The sequence below is a fragment of the Pleuronectes platessa genome, chromosome 5 (genome assembly GCF_947347685.1).
Source record: "Pleuronectes platessa chromosome 5, fPlePla1.1, whole genome shotgun sequence".
Classification (NCBI taxonomy): Eukaryota; Metazoa; Chordata; class Actinopteri; order Pleuronectiformes; family Pleuronectidae; genus Pleuronectes; species Pleuronectes platessa.
This window is the reverse complement of record NC_070630.1, coordinates 11,164,703-11,187,447: the sequence shown is the minus strand read 5'-3', so window position 1 is coordinate 11,187,447 and position 22,745 is coordinate 11,164,703. Positions and strand designations below refer to the sequence as shown.

General features: G+C 40.5%; 2 protein-coding genes and 1 non-coding gene across 6 annotated transcripts; 2 read left to right on the top strand and 1 right to left on the bottom strand.

Annotated features, from left to right (window-relative positions):
- Positions 1 to 1,100: 1,100 nt before the first annotated feature.
- On the top strand, positions 1,101 to 1,187 carry trnastop-uca (transfer RNA opal suppressor (anticodon UCA)). The gene has a single exon. It is a non-coding gene; the product is annotated as a tRNA-Sec (tRNA).
- Positions 1,188 to 1,829: 642 nt separating this feature from the next.
- On the top strand, positions 1,830 to 4,636 carry mrpl28 (mitochondrial ribosomal protein L28). The gene is made up of 6 exons (XM_053422608.1): positions 1,830 to 1,963; positions 2,610 to 2,917; positions 3,276 to 3,428; positions 3,515 to 3,649; positions 3,746 to 3,832; positions 4,178 to 4,636. The coding sequence occupies exons 2-6, from the start codon at positions 2,633 to 2,635 to the stop codon at positions 4,271 to 4,273; spliced, it is 756 nt and encodes a 251-aa protein (XP_053278583.1). The 5' UTR covers positions 1,830 to 1,963; positions 2,610 to 2,632; the 3' UTR covers positions 4,274 to 4,636.
- Positions 4,637 to 10,345: 5,709 nt separating this feature from the next.
- Positions 10,346 to 21,534, bottom strand: relb (v-rel avian reticuloendotheliosis viral oncogene homolog B). 4 transcript variants are annotated; one of them, XM_053422979.1, is made up of 11 exons: positions 21,303 to 21,534; positions 21,040 to 21,060; positions 19,016 to 19,197; positions 15,811 to 16,104; positions 14,726 to 14,892; positions 14,502 to 14,593; positions 14,257 to 14,388; positions 14,044 to 14,148; positions 13,310 to 13,525; positions 13,090 to 13,161; positions 10,346 to 12,897 (listed from the first exon to the last, which is right to left on the bottom strand). In XM_053422979.1, the coding sequence occupies exons 1-11, from the start codon at positions 21,334 to 21,336 to the stop codon at positions 12,479 to 12,481; spliced, it is 1,734 nt and encodes a 577-aa protein (XP_053278954.1). In that variant the 5' UTR covers positions 21,337 to 21,534; the 3' UTR covers positions 10,346 to 12,478. The 4 variants fall into 4 exon arrangements, with proteins under 4 accessions (XP_053278954.1, XP_053278955.1, XP_053278957.1 ...); XM_053422980.1 differs by having other exon boundaries at positions 10,346 to 12,894; XM_053422982.1 differs by lacking the exons at positions 19,016 to 19,197; positions 21,040 to 21,060; positions 21,303 to 21,534 and adding exons at positions 17,152 to 17,260; positions 17,342 to 17,912.
- Between the last annotated feature and the right edge of the window lie 1,211 nt (positions 21,535 to 22,745).

Sequence of the window (22,745 nt, the reverse complement as noted above, 5' to 3'; positions counted from 1 at the left end):
AAAATAAACACTGAAAGCTAATTCAAAAGGTTAAAATGTATGATGTTGTTTTTATTACATTAACATGGTGCTAAACCAAAGATTTATATCATATCAAGTGAAATTGTGTAAAAATAGAGTAAATGTTCCCTCGTTTGTAACTTGAACTTTTGTGTTCTCTGGTCCGGAAATAAAATGAATGATACTAAAGTGTTTCTTTTCATTATAAAACCATAGAAATATTTTTGAATCCCCAAAGCGAAACTGAAATGTCATAGCAAAAGGAAAGTAGAATAAATGCATATGGATAAGTCCTTCAAAATTCACCCAGTTATTTTAATGTTTTACATTCAGAACATATGAAGACCTAGAAACTATCATGTTATCTAATTTACCAATAGTATATAACATAAGAGCTGAAATGAGGAGTCAGTTTAAATGTTATTCATTTTAACAGAAAATGTAAAACTACGTTTACAACTAACATTTCATATTTCCAGCTTCTCAACAGGAGGCGATGCTGGTTTTACTTCTTATAAAACGACCTGAATAACTTTGAGGTTTTCATTTTGCATTTGACCAAAAATTGAAGTTTGAGTAATTGTGATGTTTTACAAAATAAAGTATATCTATATATATTGGCCAGCTTAATTACGAACAAAATAATAGTGTGGAATTAGTCCTTCCACTGTTGATGTAGATAGTACCTGCACCACTGACTGTAATCAAAAACAATAAGGATGGATCGGTGTGAACAATAAACTCCATTACTAATACTAAACCACATAACTATGGAAACGTGTTTGTATTATAACCTGACTGTATCTCCTACTTGGGGTGACGTGGCCTTGCTCCTCCTTATTTCCCCCCATACAGCCAATCACACAGCGTCTGCTTTGAATAAAACAACACAGTCCGACATGTCTGTGCTTATTTTGTGTATATTTCACGAACGAATGGTTTCAGCCAGCCGGTTACTAGCCAGCCTGTGGATAAACACTGTGTAAACAATCTTTATTTGATCAATACAAACTAACGGTGGTCGTCGTTGTTGACACCGTAGGTAAAACCAGTGTTGCTTTCTTCAAGGTATTTATAGTTCCCGTGGACATATCACTAGTGCCCGGATGAGCCTCGGTGGTCCGGGGTGCAGGCTTCAAACCTGTAGCTGCTTAGCGGCAGAGTGGTTCAATTCCACCTTTCGGGCGGTGGAACCACAGCAGTGGATTAGATTAGATTAGATTTGTAATTTGCTCATTTTCACTAAAACTCTCAGGATCCATCTGAACGGGAGGTCTTAACTTCCTGACTGCCGTAGCCTTTCACAATAAAACATCTCAAATTTGATCAGATTTCCTTTCCGTGACACTCAGCCAGGATATGTCTAATGTCATATATTGATGAAATTAGTTGATTTGTAGTAATATTGGGATTAATAATAAATGTACACTGATCATTTCTGTTACTTTCCTTCTTGTTGTCAATTATTTCTACTTGGACAGAAATTAAAACGTTGCTTTTAGTTAGTAGAATCAAATTAATCAATGGATGAAATCTTAATAATGAATTAAAACGACCATTAGAAGACATTTATAAACTAAGCGTGGTGAAGTGGGTTTTTGATGTTGTCAGAAAATAACGGTGTTGTATTGAGCTGTTTATTATATACAAATTTATATAAATTCAAATCGTAGTTATTAAGACAATTGTGTGTAAAATAAATACAAATAAAATACAATAGATACAATTTGACCGGCTTGTGAATCTACATCCGGCCATCCTGGAAGTACAAGAGAAGCTCGTTTGACAACAGCGTAAGCCAATCACCTGCGACAGTAGCCGGTCTGACATCCAATCACGTCCCTCGTTGTTGAAGACGTGCCCATCGGTGAGGACCGGAACTCTCATGTTGTGTCCTTGTGGGATAACCAGGGCTAAAAACGTGTGTTGTGTTTAGTGTATGTTTCTGTTTTCTCATCACCAGGTAAGACCGACCTTCTGAATCATCCCTTCATGTTCTATCAGACTCGCAGAGACACTGTTTGGTTAAATAGACTCAGTCACATCTGTGTTGGTGGCCTGTGCCCGTTAGCATCTTGCTAACATGGAAGTTGCTCTCCTGTGAGTTTCTGTGAATTATTAATATAAATACTATTAAGACAAAGCGACCACCAGACCGAGACTATTAATCTGCAGCTTAATCGTTTATTTAAAAGTTTGGCCACAACACATAACACAGGATTCACAAATACAAAGATTGGCTTCTGACAACCTTTTCACCATCCCAGGTAAAATAGTGCATGAAAAGTTTGCGGTTTCTCACTGTATCTAAGATAGTGACCAGAAATATTGCTTTACACATGAGCCTATTCAAATGAGAATTTAGATAAGCACAATTATCTTGTCTACTGTACGAAGTTTGGTAACATAAACAAAGTCTGATTTAAGTTTCCGTGGTTGTTGCCTGATTTACCATTAACAGACGGTGTTTAAATTAATTTCAAAATAATCTGGAGCAAAGTTTTGATCTTGGTGTTTTGCATCGCCTACATTTGGCCAGCACCTGATTATAGTTTACAACTTCTAAGTAAGTGACATTCATTTCATCCTCTCCTTCTTGTGTCTTCCAGGATTTATTTTAAAAGAGCCCGTCATGCCGCTTCATAAATACCCCCCCAAAATGTGGGAGGCTCTGAAAATGACGCAGGGCATCTACGCTCGTCTCCCTAAACACTACCTTAAGTCCCTGGAGAAGAAGGAGCCCACCCCTGTCCACTTCAAACCGCTGGGAGTTCAGTACCGAGCCAACCCAGTCACTGGTCACAAGGAACGGGTGCAGGACGTCCCAATCCCCATCTACTACCCCCCAGAAGCCCAGGACGGCCTGTGGGGAGGGGAGGGCTGGATAAGTGGCTTCAGATACGCCAACAATGACAAAGTGAGATGTGATGCTTTTCTTTGTCATATATAATAGTTCACTGAATTTCTGACTGCTTTTGGTAAATTATATCCCGAATTTAACATTTTATTTTCCTAATTTCAGACTATCTATAGAGAAAATTATAATCAACTAATCAAGGAAATAATCGGTGGTTTAATCAACATTAAACCTTCTCAAAAAGAAAATATTTTTTCTTTTTCAGTCACAAATTATAGTTATTATCTTGATCGAAAACGAGAAGTGAGAAGACTTTATCTTTTATTTCCTGCACAAAGCTGCAGTTATTTGACACTTGAAGCTGCAGACATGAAATCATAACACTGAATTTACTTCTCTGAATCATCTCTTCCTGTAGATGTCCAATCGTCTGAAGAAAACCTGGAAACCACAGCTGTTCAAAAGAGAGTTGTACAGCGAAATCCTGGATCACACATTCACCATCACCGTCACACCTCGCACTCTAAACCTCATAGATGCTGCCTATGGCCTGGACTTTTATATTCTCAGAGTAAGAGAACGGTACCTCTGAATAAAATAATAATTCACATTTTTTGTCAAGCTTTTTATGTGACTCTTATGTCTGTCTCCTTTTAGACACCAAAGGAAGACCTGAACTCCAAAGTGGGAATGAACCTGAAGAGAGCAATGTTGCTTCGCCTGGTGCGCAGAAACACAGAGCTTTACCCCAATGACCCTGTCAAAAGAGAGAAGGTTTACAGTAAATACAAGGTCAGTCGGATGTGTTTTAATCAACTTGTATGTGGTTTATGTCCCAGAATTAATAATTAACATTTACGTTTTTTTTATGTAATTCTGTCTGAGCAGCAGTTTGAGATGCCAGAGGAGGAGGTGGAGTGGGTGGGTCTGAGTCTGGAGGAGGCTGTGGAGAAACAGAGGCAGCTGGATCACAAGGTAACAAAGTCTTCAAACCTAGATATCAGGCTCTAGAATCAAAGCAGCTGAGCTAATTGCTGTGGCAGTCCACAATATTTATATGAAATAAAAAGATAGAAAAAGTAGTTGAGCAAAAACTGTTGCATTTATTATAGATCGGAGACAAACAGTGTATTTGGCTTAATTTCTGACTCTTCTGACCTTCTCCTTGATAAATGAGGTGCTTCTTTATCCCACTGTAATCAGACCACTAAAGAAAGCTCGAAAAAGTCTGAATGGCTGAAATGCTTAATTTTGTTTACATAACAACATTTACATCGTTAATGGTTCTGATCCAATTTTGTTCTGACTCTTGTCGTCAAGGAGCCCGAGCCTCTTTTTAAGGCCTGTGTGGACGAGCTGGTGGAGAAGCTGCGCCTCCAACATCTCTCAGAGCCGCTCGTCATAGAGAAGAAGTGACGACCGCAACCGTCTGACCACGACAGGAGCAGCTCTCCAGACGGAAACATTTAAGCAGGTTGTACTGTCAAGCTTCACGAGATGGCAGCGGGATTTGGAGTCGCATGGTTATTCCTTCCGAGTGGAGACCTGGACGTCTTCCTGATGTTTCAGTTCGGAGCAACTCAAAGAATGCAGCCACCTTGGACTAAAGCTTATTTATTGTTTCAGATCTCCTTTTCCACTTGCATTTAAGACCCATAAGTGAGACATTCAGGAGTAAAGAGAACAGCCACAACCAGTGTAAATACTCCCGGACCAGATGAGATAAAGATACTTGTATGGGAGATGGAAAAAATAAATATATTCCCTGTTTTCTTAAAACTTGTTTCTGCTCCTCTGTTCTCCAATAATTGTTAAAAAACTTCACTGATTGTATTATTATTATTGCCTGAGTTGAGATGTAAACAAAACAATAGTACTTTGATATTTTGGCTAAGGGCCCTGATCAATTGAAGTTTGCAAGGCTAATATGAAGCTGGGGCAAGCAGCTCGTTAGCTTAGCTTAGCATAATGACTGGAAATAAAGCTAACCCGACTGTCCAACGCTAATAAAAATCTGCCACCCAGCCCATCTGAAGCTCACGAATTAGCATGTTATATCATGTTGTATAATCTATAGATTTAAATATGTTTCACAGAAAGGTTTTACTCTGAAAATCTGTGTTGGCTCAGTGTTTCCAGCCTTAATGCTAAAATAATCTAATCCCCTGGATAATGTGGCATTTAACAGACAAATACTTAATCTGTAAGTAATATTTTGACACATCAGCAATAATATAATAATATATACAGTATGCATATATGACAAGAGCATTTCCATGCATGAGTACTTAAAAGTGTGCTAACAGTATTTAAGTGTAATATAGTACTTTTACAATAGCACATTGTGAATAGTACAAGCTGAACATGTCTTACCACCATAGAGAGGCTATGAAGTAAGGTCTTACAGTGCCTTGCATAAGTATTCACCCCCTTTGGACTTTTCTACATTTTGTCATGGTATAACCACAGATTAAAATTTATTTCATCGTGAGTTTATGTAATGGACCAACACAAAATAGTGCATCATTTGGAAGTGGGGGGAAATATTACATGGATTTCACAATTATTTACAAATAAAAATCTGAAAAGTGTTGAGTGCATATGTATTCACCCCCTTTACTGTGAAACCCCTAACAAAGATCTGGTGCGACCAATTGCATTCACAAGTCACATTTGCAAGTCACATAATTAGTAAATAGGGTCCACCTGTCTGCAATTTAATCTCAGTATAAATACACCTGTGGAAAGCCATCACAACTCCAGCCCGCTGAGCTCCTGCTTTTTAGCCCTTTTCTCACAAGTTTTAGGTGGCGGGTTCCCTTTAACGCAGATTTTGTGATCCCTGACACTGCTGTCATTAAACTATCAATGGCTGCTTTTTAATGGTAAAATAGGGATTTGCATACCAAATATTCTCCATCAAGCAAAAGAGCGGTCACAAGGAGATATTATCTGACCAGGTTTTCACCCAAACAGTCAAAATGTAATTGAGTTTTGGAACCTTTAATAAAGTTGTGTTTTTTGTAAAGACATTCAACCACGTTTTTACGTTAAAGAATCTGTTCAGACGGTATCAAATACATAAAAAGATCTGTCCAAGTCAGAAACAACTGTACATCCGAGCTTTCTCTGTAAGCTAATCACACACATTTAGGCTTTTCTATGTGATCTCCTTGTGATAACTAAGGCAGTATTTTCTTTTTACTTCAATTTTTTGAACCTCCACTGAAACCATTGTGAGCCCTCTGGCCACAACATATATTATCTATTAGGTCTCATTACATCATAATATTTACTAAAAACTGATCTTAAATGAAAATGTATGCAACAAAAATATATCTCCAATCTTGTCTCTGGGTTAGAGAAGAGTGACCTTTTAGTGATCATTTAAAACTACATAACAGCAGAAATTGTTTTGAGGACGGTGACATGTACATACTGTACATTGCAAGTTTAAAGCAACTGCGATAAAAATAACTGTATACGTATAAGTCACAAGGCTATATGTAAATACAGTGCCTTGCATAAGTATTCACCCCCTTTGGACTTTTCTACATTTTGTCATGGTATAACCACAGATTAAAATTTATTTCATCGTGAGTTTATGTAATGGACCAACACAAAATAGTGCATCATTTGGAAGTGGGGGGAAATATTACATGGATTTCACAATTATTTACAAATAAAAATCTGAAAAGTGTTGAGTGCATATGTATTCACCCCCTTTACTGTGAAACCTCTAACAAAGATCTGGTGCGACCAATTGCATTCACAAGTCACATTTGCAAGTCACATAATTAGTAAATAGGGTCCACCTGTCTGCAATTTAATCTCAGTATAAATACACCTGTTCTGTGACAGACTCAGAGTTTGTTGGAGATCATTACTGAACAAACAGCATCATGAAGACCAAGGAGCTCACCAAACAGGTCAGGGATAAAGTTGTGGAGAAATATGAAGCAGGGTTAGGTTATAAAAAAATATCCAGAGCTTTGAACATCTCTCTGAGCACCATAAAATCCATCATAAGAAAATGGAAAGAATATGGCACAACCGCAAACCTACCAAGAGGAGGCCGTCCACCCAAACTGAAGAGTCGGACAAGGAGAAAATTAATCAGAGAAGCAACCAGGACGCCCATGGTTACTCTGGAGGAGTTGCAGAGATCCACAGCTGAGGGGGGAGAATCTGTCCACAGGACAACTACTAGTCGTCTACTCCACAAATCTGGCCTTTATGGAAGAGTGGCAAGAAGAAAGCCATTGTTGAAAGGGATCCATAAAAAATCCCGTTTGGAGTTTGCCAGAAGCCATGTGGGAGACACAGCAAACATGTGGAAGAAGGTGCTCTGGTCAGATGAGACCAAAATTGAACTTTTTGGCCTCAATGCAAAACGCTATGTGTGGCGAAAACCCAACACTGCCCATCACCCTGAGCACACCATCCCAACAGTGAAACATGGTGGTGGTAGCATCATGCTGTGGGGATGCTTCTCTTCAGCAGGTACAGGGAAACTGGTCAGAATAGAGGGAAAGATGGATGGAGCCAAATACAGGGAAATCCTTGAAGAAAATCTGATGCAGTCTGCAAAAGACTTGAGACTGGGGCGGAGGTTCATCTTCCAGCAGGACAATGACCCTAAACATACAGCCAGAGCTACAAAGGAATGGTTTGGATTAAAGAATGTTAATGTCTTAAAATGGCCCAGTCAAAGCCCAGACCTCAATCCAATAGAGAATCTATGGCAAGACTTGAAGATTGCGGTTCACAGACGGTCTCCATCCAATCTGACTGAGCTTCATCTTTTTTGCCAAGAAGAATGGACAAACCTTTCCATCTCTAGATGTGCAAAGCTGGTAGAGACATACCCCAAAAGACTTGCAGCTGTAATTGCAGCGAAAGGGGGTTCTACCAAGTATTGACACAGGGGGGTGAATACTTATGCACCCAACAGATGTCAACTTTTTTGTTCTCATTATTGTTTGTGTCACAATAAAATTTATTTTGCACCTCCAAAGTACTATGCATGTTTTGTTGATCAAACGGGAAAAAGTTTATTTAAGTCTATTTGAATTCCAGTTAGTAACAGTACATAATGGGAAAAAGTCCAAGGGGGGTGAATACTTATGCAAGGCACTGTATTTCTGTGATATCCACCAGATGGTGCTAAAGTGATTAAAATGAAAAGAATGTAAAAAATGATTTAAGAGATAAGATGATGGAGTCAGCTACATTAACATCAAGTAACAACAAAATAACTTAAAATTAAAGAGACACAAATTTTAAGCCACGAGAAGTCATGTGTTGACTTCCAAAAGTCTGCTGGATGTGTTACATCACCACAAGCTTTGAAAATAATGTTAATTTCTCTTAGAGTTGATGAATAGAACAACAATCCAAAGAAACAGTGGTGAAATAAAATCATGCTTCTGCCCTAATACGGCAAAGACCCTCACATGCTGTTGGAGTCAATGAGTAGAGGAAGGAAAGAAGCAGAGAAGAAACGTTTCTCGCCTGGTTTCACTTTCTTCACTTCCTATCTGATCACTGTCAGTTGTATTGGTGTTTTGCCGTTGTGGTTACAGAATGCTATTGTGGTTCACTGTGGAGTCCTCACCGGGCCGGGGACTCCCGTGGGTGTTGTAGTTTTGCAACAGAGAAAAAATGATTCCAGGCAACTGTGAGAAGAAAAAGTCACACCTTACATATATGAAACCGCAGTTTGGAATTACCCTTTGTTTGGTGCACATGTTTCCATGTTGTCCAAATTAAAACCACAAATCTTTTCGTGTTTTGGAAAAAGAACATTTGACTGGTTCAAGGTCACGCCACTTAGTTAAATGAGGCTTAAAACGTCATGATAATCAGGCTCATTTTTTTTTAAGATATGATAAGATATGATAAGCCTTTATTAGTCCCACAATGGGGAGATTTACCGCAGCAAAGAAGACCGTCGGTCAAAGAAATAAATAAGTAGACATGCTGACTAAACACAAGGAGACAAAAATTGAAAATACAAAGTTCAAGGAGTTGGTATGAAATCCAATTAATTCATGTGAAATCTCCATCCACCACTTTGAATAGAGTGTGAGCTTTGTCTGTCACATTTCAAAATTATTTGTGATTTCAGGGGGGAGGAATCAGAAAGAGGTGAAATCACGGCTGCAGCTACTTCTGACCCGACCAAATATAGTTTTTATGATCTAATACATTGAATTCAATTAATAATTAAGGGTTGATTTACACTGACACAAACACAGACTTGAGGAGTCTTGATTTATTAGCTAATCGTCAGTCTTTAGCAAAGACTGTGGTAAACATGATAGTGGCGACAAGTTCGAACAGGTCTGAGCAGGACTGAGCAAGCCGGGTGTAATGGTACCACTTCACAGGAAGTGTGTGTGCGTGTGTTTAAAGCTCGAGGGCCTTGGAAAGCAGCCCAGTGTGGACTTTCCCACTAATAATATGAGCCATCTGGGTTTAGGTCAACCAACAGGGCGGGCGGAGCCAGAAGAGGTAAAACCTGCTCTGTTCAACACTCCCAATATGAGAACAATCAAATATAACTACCCTTCTACTACGTCACCACTGTTGTGACGCACATCTACCTTTGTTTACTGCTATAATTAGAACATGTAACAAGCTTGAGGACTAGTCAGTGGATTTCCCCTTCATTAATATGTAATTGCACATCATAGCTTTATTAATTATAGTTTGTATTTATAACTTTGGTGGAATGTACTGTGTTTCCTGTTTTTGGCACACCTAAATCTACCTCAGCTGTTATTATTGTCACTAAATTCTACACAATGAACCTTTAAGAACAATGTTTGAGTACCTCCTCCACCACTGATTATTCATCTGAATTAAATAACGAAAGATCAAATAAATGTATTTTTGTTCAATATATTTGCTTTACTATGCTCAAAGTTTGCTGATTTGAAAGAAGGTCAAAGGAAAAAATTGCCATTTTAAAATTAAGGTTCTTAAAATGGCGGGGCTCATTTTCCAATATGTCTCAATCTGTAAAATTCTACATGCTAAGCTTACAAATTTCCCTAAACGTTTGGCCTCAACAAAGGCCGGGTGATTCAGCAGAGACCACACAATGAAAAGGAGAAATGAGAATTTTTTTCTTTCAGACTGGATTAGTGTCAAATGTGACGGGAACTATTTTGAGAACAAAAATGGATCAAGTTAAAAAGCTGCGACCAGACAGACCAAGGTTTCCAAACACCATAAACAAAGGGCACTTCTTATCCCGAGCGTTTCTCCGGTGACGCCGCTGACATTTAAATGTTAAAGGGACAAAACCTCCTACTTCACATTGTTGTTGTTTCTATGAATCCTTGTCTTTACAAGTGAACGTGCAGGTTAGGAATGTGTGTGGGCGTTAACGGGAAGACAGGTCACACTCGAGAAAGTCTAAAAATAAAATCATCACAAGAGCAGTCGTCAGTTTCTGAGGAAGTAATGACACGACAGAAATAACACGTTAACATTTAATTTTTTCTTTGAGATATTTACAATGAAGTGCTACAGCGAGAGGGGGCGGAGTTGGACACAAGACAAGGTGCGAGTGGAACTTAGAAATAGCACGAGAGTGAAACTGCAGAGTAAGATGATACAGCACAGACAGAACTATGAAAACAAGGACTGGTTTCTAGTGTTTCTCTTAAGAGGATTACATGTTTAAAAACACAAGAATATTGTGAAGAACTTCAGACGTGTGTTGTTAGAATTTTCCAATTCTGTAAACAACTGTTACAACAGTCAAATATGTCATCATCTGGACTAGTCTTGTTATTGCTAATCTAATTCCCTTCTCTGTCTAATTAAAAAAGACTTTACGGTGTTACGTAATAATGTGTGATCTACTGAGCGGCCACATGGCTTTCATATTGCTGCCATACAAGCCAGTAGCCATTCCCATTTACCTTTAGCCTCAGCGTCAACCCTCAAGTTCATTACAAGGCCAAAACACTTGTTGACGCTGAGGTGCACAACTGAAGTTATGTCCCTAACATCCGCTGGTAGTTGTTAACTTTATTTGTGCAGAAAACCTTCAAACGTACAAGGGACATTCACCATCTTAACCTCTATTCTACAAACTGTTGTATATTGTGGAATTTGCCTCAGCATGTATATATTTATATATATATATATATATATATATATATATATATATATGCAAGTTTGTTGTCTGTTTGTTTTCATTTTAACTTCCACCTGCCGGGAACTGTAGATGAAAATACGTTTTTAACTCTGGTACGTATGAACCATTTTGCTCATGCTAATTAACTGTCCCTATCAAATAAATAGTCAAATAAAAAAAAAAGTAAAGATAAAATAAAAACCTTTCAAACATCTGGAAAGATGTCGGCTTGTGTTCGGTTAAAAATAACTGATCTCACCAAATATATCTCAACAGTTTTTTTTAAGAGGGAAATTTGGTAGTTCTCTTTTTCAGCTCCACTCGTACTGTGAGAATCTCTTACTTCAATGGTAGCAGCATTTATCGACAACTATTCAAGAATGTTAAGCTGCTCCTGATCATTAAAGCCTTGACCAGCGAGGCTCTCAGGGAACGATAAAGATGGAGGGATAGGGGGAGATTGAGTTGAAACTAAATTTACCCTCCAGACACATAACAGTGTTACGCAGCTGCAGCAAGTCAGGCAATGGACTCCATCTTGGATTTGGACCACATCAACTATTCTGGCTCTAACTCACAGGCTGTTTATAACGCTGGACAACTTGACGTCTTGATCACCATTTGGTGGCTGGCTGCTGTAGAGTCTTAAACCCCGCCTCCGCCCATAGCTAGTGGATGCGACATCTAAAAAGCCTAAGTGCAGAAATATTTTAATCATAAATGGTTTCTGTCATTTTAGGTAGTTGCTGACCCTGGTCTCTTAGCTAACAGCTGTTGTGAGGTTGAATTCTGCATTTCGCAATGATAAAGTGTGTGTGCATCTGTGGGAGACTAGCTATTATTCAACAATTTGCGATAGTTCCTGCTTACATTGGCCCGTGCATGCCCAGTATACATTAGTGGTCAAGTGATATGGGTTCTAAGCCGTGTTAGTATGGAAAGGGATTCAAACTAATCCAAAGTCAAACACTAGTGTGGGCAGAAATAAATTTAGTTTGATAACGGCGTAGTCTGAAACCATTGTAATTTAGTTGTAGTCTGACTTTTGACTTGGGATGTTGTTACTGCGGCTCTGTTACCCAATCACTACTGAGCAAGATGGCACCGTTCCTATATGGGATATTTTGGCTTCATTTCTGGATAGTGGGATGAGGTGGGGATGCGTCGTCCATCTTTATTTACAGTCTATTCTCTAAATCTAGAAAGGTTAAAGATATAGGTTTTCCTTTTGAGAAGTGCTTTTACTTAATTTCTTGCAGCGTTACGTCTTCATTAAAGAGCTTTATCGGTGCCGATTCGAACAGAGCATGGCTGGCGTTTTCACATTGCCTTCACTTTATGCTAAGCTAAGCTAACTGTGTACCTCTACTCTTGGCAGGAAAGAGAATCAGCACAGTTGCCCAAAAACAACTTGTCCTTTAAAAAAGGGGCACAGATTACATTGATGACGCGACATGGTCCCCGCCTCATAGCGCCTCTTCTTTCTTCACCTGAACCTCGCTGGCACTGAGTCCGTCCTGTGGCTCTGACGGCACACACTGGTTCTCATTGACCAGCATGTTGAACTGCAGGTCACTGTACTGGGAAAAGTCCTGAGTGTGCGAGCCAAAGTTCTGGTTAAAGTTCACGTCCATGTTGGTAAATGTGGAGTTGCCGTCGGGATCCGACTCAAAGTCAATCATTTCCCATAATGCAGGCATTTCTAGCAACTGATTAAAAAAGGTCGCCTCATCTGTGCAGTTGTTTGAGTCCTGGGGCGCGTTGTAACACACCGGCCCGACAGCAGCCGCTGCAGGCTGGCCGGCACAAGGCCACTTGTCTGGAGGCATCGTGGTGTGAGGCTGCGGGAAGTGGAAGGGCTGCTCTGCCGCAGGTGCACACTCTGCTGCAGGAGAAGAAACAGATTGGGTTACAGAGAAAATAAATACCTGTGAGAAATACAAGCAACTGGCAGTTAGGAGGTAGAGGGACATGATTCTCCTTATTTGAATCTTGATATTATTTAAATCTTCTGCTCAAATAAGGTTTATTTAACCACCTTTCTGAATTAAATTTCAGAAGACAAGAAAGAACTCACCTGTTAAACACGTCTTCTCTCTGAAACTGATGTCTGACTTTATTCTGCACTTCCTCTTCACCTCATATGGATCTGAAATGGAAAAACAGTTTGGTGACTTAAATTAACCGCTGCATCTAATTCATAACATTTACATTAAAATCGTAAAGCCGACACAGCGAGTTAGAGCGTAGAGCAATCCCAAAGAACAGACAGGTCAGTGTTTTTCCCTCTGACTGACCTGGGTTGTGTGGCAGGTACGTGAAGGTCACTGACTCGCTCTCCATCTGGTCTGAGATGCGACGCAGTGAGACGCTGACCTCCACCTCCTCCGTGAGGTTCTGGTCCTGGTACGGTGGCGTCTTGAACACAATAGCGATCTGCCGGTGCACGTCTGTCTGGGCGAACTCCCCATTCGCCTTCCACGAACCGCGCCGGAATATGATCTCAATGTCATCTGAGGACACATCATTTTTCAGGTTATAAATATTTTATTTAATTTTCCAGTAAAACTACAATTACCTATGCCTCCATCATCCAGTGCAGTTCACGTCTACATCGTTTTTTTCCAGACTCATACAAAGGTCACGTGACCTTTGATCTTTGACTCTAAAATCAAATCAATAAATCTTTGAATGCAAAGTGTCAACTGGTCAAAACTTGAATCATCAGTCATCAGTTTGATCCTAATTTGAAGAGATTATCTCACGGCGTCCTTTAAGAAATTGTGTTGACAAGAACGGGACGGATGGACGGATGGACAACCCGAAAACATAATGTCGCCAGCGCGGCAGCACAAAAAGCCATTTCATTATTTTAAATTATGTTTTATAAGATTATGTAATCTAGTCTGTCAAAGTCAGTATTTTTACTACTTATAATGTATTTTTTTATGTAATTTGAGCATATTTTGTCTGACAGTTTCATTTAATGATACATTTATAGGACACAATTAAAAATAACAATTCCTCTCACCTTTCTGCACTTTGTCACACAACATGTAGATCTCAGTCTTTCCCGTGCAGGAGCCTCTGTACAGGTTCAAAAAGGTGATCTTCAGCTGGGATGTAGTCGTGGCCTCTGTGAAATAAAAAAATAAAAACAATGCTTAGAATTCAGGGAGAACTGTTTTGGCTCCGCTAGTTAAACTGTGGTGAATAAGTGTTTGTGTGTCTGGCGTTGTCTCACTCTTGTCATAGATTGTAGTTGACACCACAGGGTTGAGACTGTCCTTCCTGCCGTCCTGCCACTCGAGCTCACACTGGAAACACAGACGCACGGCGTTCATGTCCAGGTCTTCGATCCCCTTTGTGTCCCCAGCTGAGGGAGGAGAAGACGCACCAGACAGATACGATGAGTCACAGTGAAGTTTATCACTGAGTCATAAAAGAAACTGTTTGTGGTCGGAGGCTTCGGTGTAAAGTCCCACTCACTTTGAAAGGGGTCGATATTTTGGCTTCTTCTTTTCTGAAGTGAGGAGTCGAGTTCTCTCCTCCTCACACACTGGATACCGAGGTTGGCAAAGCTGCGTCATCAAATTTAAACACATTGTGTGAGGACTTTTTATCTGCTGCGATTTAGGGCGAAGAGACACGATGTAAAGAGAAAAACAGATTTGACACTCTGGGAGAAAGATAAACATGAGATGGATGTTCACCTGTGTCTCCGGCTGCTGTGAGGGTTCAACGAGACCTCACAGATCCCTGAACCAATCGGGCAGTCTTTACCCACAAGGCAGTGGGGGTGAGGCCGGTGAGGGAGGTCTTTGGTCACCAGGGAAACGGTGACTGTGACCCTCTTTATGTATTCAACGGGACCCTGGATCTGAAAGAGGGAATAAGACGGGAAATAAAAGAGAGAAAGTATAAAGAAATGTGGTTCAGACAAATCTTTTTATATGATGTTCAGGTTTCTCGCAATATTAAAGAAAGAGATAAAAAATCGTCAATCAATCTCCTTAATTAATTTCACCTATAATATTATAAAAGGTTGTGGAAAAAAATGTATGGAAATTTCAAATGAACTGGTGTGAAACCTAAATATATTTCATTCAACTGTCACTTTTGGCAGAGAAGAGCAGAAAAGAACACAATTTGACAATTCAGCTTTGAAAATTGACGTCAACTTTCCAAAGCCCTTTTTATTCTTTGTCATAATAAGTGTGTGTATTTGTGCAGATTAAATGCTCTCACACTTTTTAGGTTCCCCCTCTTTGCTCCTGTGTGTTAGCACTGACCCGTTAGGAAACATGTTTCTGTCTATCCTGTAGATAATAACCACTTCTTGGGATTTTTTTTAAATAAAATGGAAAAATGCAAAGAAAAAAAATGTAACCTGCCACATAACCCTAAATTTTCAATTTCAAAAAGGTGAATTTCAGATGAACCAATTTCTGAAATTTCAGCCGTTAAAACCCCCACACAAGGTCTAAGGAGTTACATGTGTAGGGGGGGGGGTTGTTAGTGTAATGGCAGAGTATAAACTGCCACTCGTTGGCCACATTTCAGGTGGGATTCCTGGGGACTTTCTAATTCACTACATCAACCCACATCCCTTCAGCTCCACCCAACGTCACTGTCTGCACAGTGGAGCAGCAGGGGGGGTGTAAGTGTACACACCAAACAAAATCTTCTGTGGGTGAAACCAGCAACTCCCTCAGAGCCAGTGAATCCCCTTTAGGGTCAAAAACCATAACCACATTTAACGCAGCATAAAGAGAGATGTACTCGAGGGTGACTGTACCTCAATCGCAGGCTGAGTCTTGTTGGTCTCGGTGCTGGACACCCCCAGGATGCTGCCGGCCGAGCGTCCTTCACACTCGTACCGGAACCTCATGCCTCTGTCCTTGGGCTCCTCCACCACCACCAGCCTGGGCTTCTCCAGGATCCGGTCCAGCATGTCGGTGTCGTCCTGGTTCTTGGCGTGACATTGGCGAGAGGAGCAGGCCGGAGAGGTGACGGGCCGGGAGGGAGGAGCTGAAGCCATCCCACTGGGATTGTTCAGCCGCAGCAGGGACTGAGGGAAGGGGCAGGTCGGCTGGGGAAACAAACACAACAACAGATAAAACTCAATAAAAGTTTAAGACCAAGAACCGACACAATTAAGAAGAGAGACATTCACCACAGAGATACTGAGCTCTCAATTCTGCCAGAAATATCATCAGTTTGATTAAGAACAGCTGAAGTTTATGTTCAATGTACAAGTTGTTTAGAGCTAAGACAATGAATTGATTAATCAACAGAAAAATTGTTGGTAAAATATAAATTGTTTGTCATTTTTAACGAAAAAATCTAAATGCAGGTTTCAGCGTCTAATGAAGTAAGATTTCCTGCTTTTCTTTTTCTTTATCTTAATATAATTTTGGTTTGGGATTATTTGGACGTTTGATTTCCTTTTTCCTAATATCACCATCAGCATCGTCTCCAATAATCCATATCTGTTTGAATTAAGTTCAACCAAAGTGAAATCAGTCCTGTTAACATCTCCTTGAGGCCCAAAGAGATAAATAATCCAATATTTCATAAACTTTTTTCTTTACTTTCCCATTAATCATCTCACAACCCGGGCAATAGGCTGGAAACTACTAAACTACATATGAAGTAGTTGAAACCAGCCACAATGGTAAAATGGTGCATATATAAGTTGGAGCCGATAACACTATTGCTGATAATGTTGACAATATTAAAACTGAGTACCTCCTACAGGCTTCCCCACACAAATAGAAAACTTACAAACAGAGAAACAGATCAGTCACAGAAAGCAGATGTCTGTCGTCCATCGTATCAGATCAGAGTGTAGGAGAAGCTTTCTGCAGTGAAGCAGCACAACTGAGCTTTTCCTTCATACATGTGCTTTGTATCTGAGCGTAGAATAAACCATGTGCTCGTTTCCGTTACACCGCAGACTTTTTTACATCCCCACACAAACTTTTACTTTCTCTCTCTGCAAATCATCTGCCCCACTAGTCACGTATTCCTTTCCTGTAGAGCTTCTAGAGGCCTGAGAGTAAAACAAACTAAATCTCACACACACCAGAGTTCTCATCTGTTCTAGCATCGGTTTAACAAAAGATGAAGATCAAACCTGCAGGGAACAAAGACGTAGAAGAAGCTGACTCCTCTCACACTCGTGCAGCAGTGAAACCCGGCCGGGGGCTCATTAAAGCGTCGCTGCAGAGATCTGGATGATGCCTCTGCATGAGATCATGTTTCACTGTTTCCTGTCAGGCCACAGATGTATGTGCTGCTTTGTTAGCGTGATAATCGGGACGTACCTGTTCTCCTTAAAAAACACGGAAGCTAAACAAAAGCCTGGCAAACTGACCCAGCGAACAGGAAATAGGGAGAGAGAACCTGACGTACTCAGACCAATCGGAGGAGGAGAGCGGTGCGAAGAATGCGACCTCTAACCCCCGGTGGGCTTGTCGAGTATACAGGGAGGAGGGCAAACTGAAAGTAGGAGTCAGATTACAGTTCTTCCATGTCGTCCCAGCCACTCCTGCTCCTTCTTCTCCGCCCTCAGCCTCCTCCCACAGAGCAGCATGCTTGGGAGGCGTGGCAGCTTCTCACAGGCCCACAGTGACTAAGAGCTTTGTAACAAACTGTCCTCAAAATGTATCAGTCACACACGCACTAATCGTTTGCCTGTAAAGAGTTGTGCTGGTGGGCTACGTTACATGTGTTTGTTTATGTGTGTGAAGGCTACAGTTACAGCTTCTCATCAGATTACCACACCTCTGACCTCCCTCCTGTCTGGAAACCACGTGCTTTACAGTCAGAGCCTGAGCTGCCTGAGCACGGCTCGGCACAACAACAACAGAGCACAATCATCTGTAGGCTGCACATGCGCCACGCCGCGGTTCAATCTTTTAATCTTTCTGAAAAACCCCAAAAAGCAGGGATCCAAACAGAAGCTTCCTCTGAGCGTAATGTGATTACGTTTTTAAGAGCAATACACAAAAATATAACTGACTTAAAAACTGATACATGAACATTGAAAACTGCACAGATCAATTGATAGAGATGTTCCCATACCATCTTTCCTTGTTGCTGTTACCCGGACTTTACATATAAGACGATACCGAAAACAGATGACAGCTAGCATTGCTGCATGGCCTATTGCTAGTGATGTAATTTGCAACAGTCACCCCTCGGAACAGATGTCTTGCTTACGGGACATGTCGCTGTTTTAGTTGTGGGACTTTCCAGCGTGAAATGTTACCAAACTGCTGACAGTTTAGTTAGCTCTGGCTAACGCTATGCTACCAGGAATCACCCTTTAAAGACATGGCAGCAGATTGGCACGTAGACTTGTGGACTCGCCCATGTCCGACCCGGCATTGGAGAAAACACCGGAATCAAGTTATTAAAATGACCTCTGTAATTCATTCTTGAGCCAAAAGCTAAAATAAGCAAAACACTTTAAAAGTTAATTTCAAACAGTTCAAAACTATTTTGTATAACGAATTGAGTTTTTGTAATGTCCACTAAGTTTAAAGCAATAACAATTAGAAAGCAGTCTAGTATCTTTAACCTGATCAGTGTCAACTAACGAGGAGGAAAAGGCCCAAAATTATTTACGACCCGGAAAAGAGGCATAAATGGATGAATGAAGGATTATAGATTTCTCAAGGTCATGGGTCTGGAAAACTACTTTGTTGCCACCAGTTATTTGCTCAAAATATAAAGTACTTTCCCCGACCTGCAGACACTCTGTATTGAACTGTGTCTTGTGTTTTAACCACACTGGACAACTCTTCTTAAAAACACACCGCCCGCACCTGAATGAAACCTTCCTGTTGGGTGTAGCAAAAGCCAACAATCAGGAAACCACCAGCTGAGGATGAAACTAGTCGAGCCCAGACACAACAACTCAAATGACAAAACTTATGCAAATACACCGCCACTGTTCAGAATGCAGCCAAGCATGACATCGTGAACCCACTTACCGGGTGTCCAGTGCCTCTGGCCACCAGCACCGGCTGTGACGCCAGCGAGGAGCTCTGTCGGTTCATCCTGAGGGGCTGGCTGCGCAGCACCTGGGGGGGGAGTTCAGCGGGAGGGGGGCAAGGTCGAGGGAGGCCGACAGCTGACTGCTCACCATCCTGTGTGATGATTTCCTCAATGAGCTCTAAAGGAAAATAAATATTATTGTTGAATGAAAAGAACCTCAGATGAGAAATCAAACAAGGTATAATCACAATGGTTGAGAACAGTGTTATTCAAATACAGATTTCATGACTGATGATAAAAAAATCATTTCAAACACTTGTCATGTAACCCCAATAAACTTTGTCTACATAAAAGCAATTTCTATGTTATTATATGAGTTTGGCTAAACATCTAGATATATAACGACAGGTAATCCATTATTCCTTAAGAGTTTCCTGAAAAATTCCTAGAAGGAACCATGTTTGTTCTAATGTTTTTTTAATCAAATCATATGGTTCTTTCGAGGAAACTTTTCAGGAGATCTTTTGGAAATAAACTAGGATTCATGGACCAGTAAGAAAAAGTGATAAACCATCATAACAGACAAAATTGAGTTTTTATAGGATTTTTACAGATGGATTAACGAGATCTCAATAACAAACCTAAATTTTAGCTTTTGAATCCCTTTTGTTGAGCATTATCTTGTTTAAACTATGACCTGATACCAAAAAGTGCCAATACTGCCCTGTTAAAATACTCTTGTTAAAAGAAGTGTTGCAAAAAAGCACTCAAAATGTTAAAGCGCTTGTCTTGAAGTAACTATTTCATTCTTGTAGTTTAGTGCATTGGTTCCCAGGCTTGGGGTCAGGCCCCACCAAAGGGTCACCAGTTAAATCAGACGGGTCATCAAACAGTTCAAACTAATATTTGTTCATTCATTTGGCGTTTTTTATCTTATCCTTGATGACGCTGTTACATTTCTTAAGTTCTTAAAACGAAGCCATTTCCTTTTGATATGTGGAGTAGACGTGTGAAGTGGCATGAAATGGAAACACTGTGATACACTCTGTTTACCCGAGCACTTAAAATCTCGCGGTGTAAATCGAGCAGATGAACTTAGTGACTTTCCGTCGAGACCACCAGTGAAGTCAACAAGAGCCTTGCTGCCATGGTTCCATGCATTTGAATTCTAAATGGAGCCTGTTATTCAAGTGTGACCAACACTTCCTGCTGCAGTAGTCATACAGAGTAATCATAACAGGAACCAGTAGTGTATTAAGCAATAAGCCAAACATAATTTATTCAATACATAATCATGAGTTATATTTTAAGAACATGAGGGTTTTTCCTGTTAGTCTCATACTAAACTTGACTGTGACTGAATATTTCCAAGTAGGGCAGGGCAATAAAACAATAATGATCGCATAATGATTTTAATCGATAGCAATATAATTTTTTTTAAATATTTGTTGCTTACACATTGTGTCAGCACAGTGATGAGGAGTCACACATCGTTGATCTACCTCGTATTTGTAAAGTGTTTGTCTTTCTCTAGTAATAAACAAGAGTTTAAAAACCACAACGCCTTCAGTCAGGAGCAAAGGTCTGTTTTAAAACTTAGAAGAAATAATAATGTGACATCTGTCATGAAGACGTTCGATATCGGCTGATGTGAAAATGTTAATATCGATATAATATTTTGGCTGTAATTTGAACCACATCATAATAAACTACAACCTGAATCTGCCATCTTGGGTGAATGGGTTTCTGACATTTTATAGGTTCACCCTGAGGATCACCCAACGAGTCAAATTGTAATGAATGGATAAGGTGATTTCAGCTTTAAATGCAAGAATGAAATTCATTTTTGAAGCTACTGTGTTTTGTATTTTGTGGATTTGTTGCCTGAACTTCTGCAGCTGTTGTGTAAGGAAGCAGAAACAGCGATGATCGTTCACTTCTCTCTCAGCAGGAGTCACCTCAGGTCACAGGGCTGACTCACACATGTAAAACGTGAACAAATACAAGAGTGTAAACTCACCGAAGTCTGACAGGCCTCGGTCTGCAGGACAAACACAGAAAACAAACTGTCAGTGAACACAACATGTGACTGCTGGAGCGGAGCGGGGACAGGGGGAGAGAAGGAGCCGGGGAGGAGAGCTCTGATCCCGGGGAATGGGTGTTGGCTTCTCCGCTCTGACACATCACATGTCTGAGGATGATGTCACCTCTCTCTCTCTCTCTCTCTCCACACACACACACACACGCGCGCACGCAGGCACACACACGCACATGTACACTTACCAGATGAGCCAGTGAAGATGTCCATGTCTTTCATCGCATGTAATCGGTCCTTTAAAAAACATAAACTCTGCCGTCGTGTTCGTTGGCTTTCTTCCCACAAATGGTCGCCTCTCTTAGGTTAAATCTTCTGCTCACGTCCCCTCTGCTCGGATACAGTCTCCTCGGAGGCGGAAGCAGCTCTGGATGATCGTAGCAGCCTGTGACTCTGTGTTAAACCCACTTGAAAACACTGGACGATTGGCCGGTTCACGATGTGGAAATCCCCTCGACGTCATCACGTCAACTCTATGACGGGAACCCCCCCCTCCCACCCCACTACCTGCTTGCAGCTTCACCACCAGGACACGTGTTGTTTTTAACTCAATTGAATATTCAACATTTTACATGTAATTGTTTTCTAAAGCAAACAACCACGTGTCCTGAATATGCAAATATATCTGCAGCTATTTAAATGAGCCTGCATCCACAAATACCTACCGCACATCATGCCAGAGCCAGGTGTTTGCTCAGCTATAGAGAATTGAGGGATTTCTCCTGGTTGCATCATGTCACCGTCTTGGTGTGATCATGTTTCTTCACTGAAAAGGAAGTGGGAATTCCTGGTTTTATGATTAATTGCAGATCTGAACCCGCACCAATAAACTTCCTGCACGCTCTTGTAACTGCTCTTGATAAACCGGGTTCCAGACTTTTCCACGTTTGGGGAAGTTATGTGGTGCTGCAGTGCCCCCTGCTGTTCCCATGGAGAACAGACGATTTGAGGGAAATGAAAAGTAAAAGTTGAAGTGTTTCTAAGAAACAGTAAAAATCCTCCTTTGGCAACATCTAGGGGCGTGGCACTATAGCTACATGCTGTGATTCAGCATTTTCTATTTTTATTAAATTCCTACTAAGGATGAGTCAAGTAATCAGGGAACCCTTGTTCATATGTCACTGGTTTTCAAGCAGTGGATGATCTATCTAAAATAGGACTATAAATGGTAAGAGAAAAATCTGCATCCCATTTGTGTAGGTGAGCGCAAACACTAACATTTGGCCTCGCGTCCCGCGACACCTCAAGATCAAACTATACTGCAACTAGTTTACTATAAAAACGTATATTACATACTGTTTGGTCTTATTTCAGAAAAGGGTTAAACAATTACAGACACATCTACTGTATTTAGTATATTGTAGCAGCAGCAAACTTCCTGAATTCAGTGACCTATGATCAGCAGTTGAAACTAACAAGCTTCAATCGCAGGACAATAAACTCTTATATAAATCAACTATTCGGTCCTCTATTTCCAAAGAAGAATATTAAATATTTCCTTTTATCAGCTCATTGTAATAGAGTTTGCATCTCATTTGTTATTTCTTTGTAAACTGAATCTGACTTTAGGACTTTCGATCTGAAGTCTAATGAAGCATGCTGCATAAGCCCCGAAACTGTATTTCCTCTCC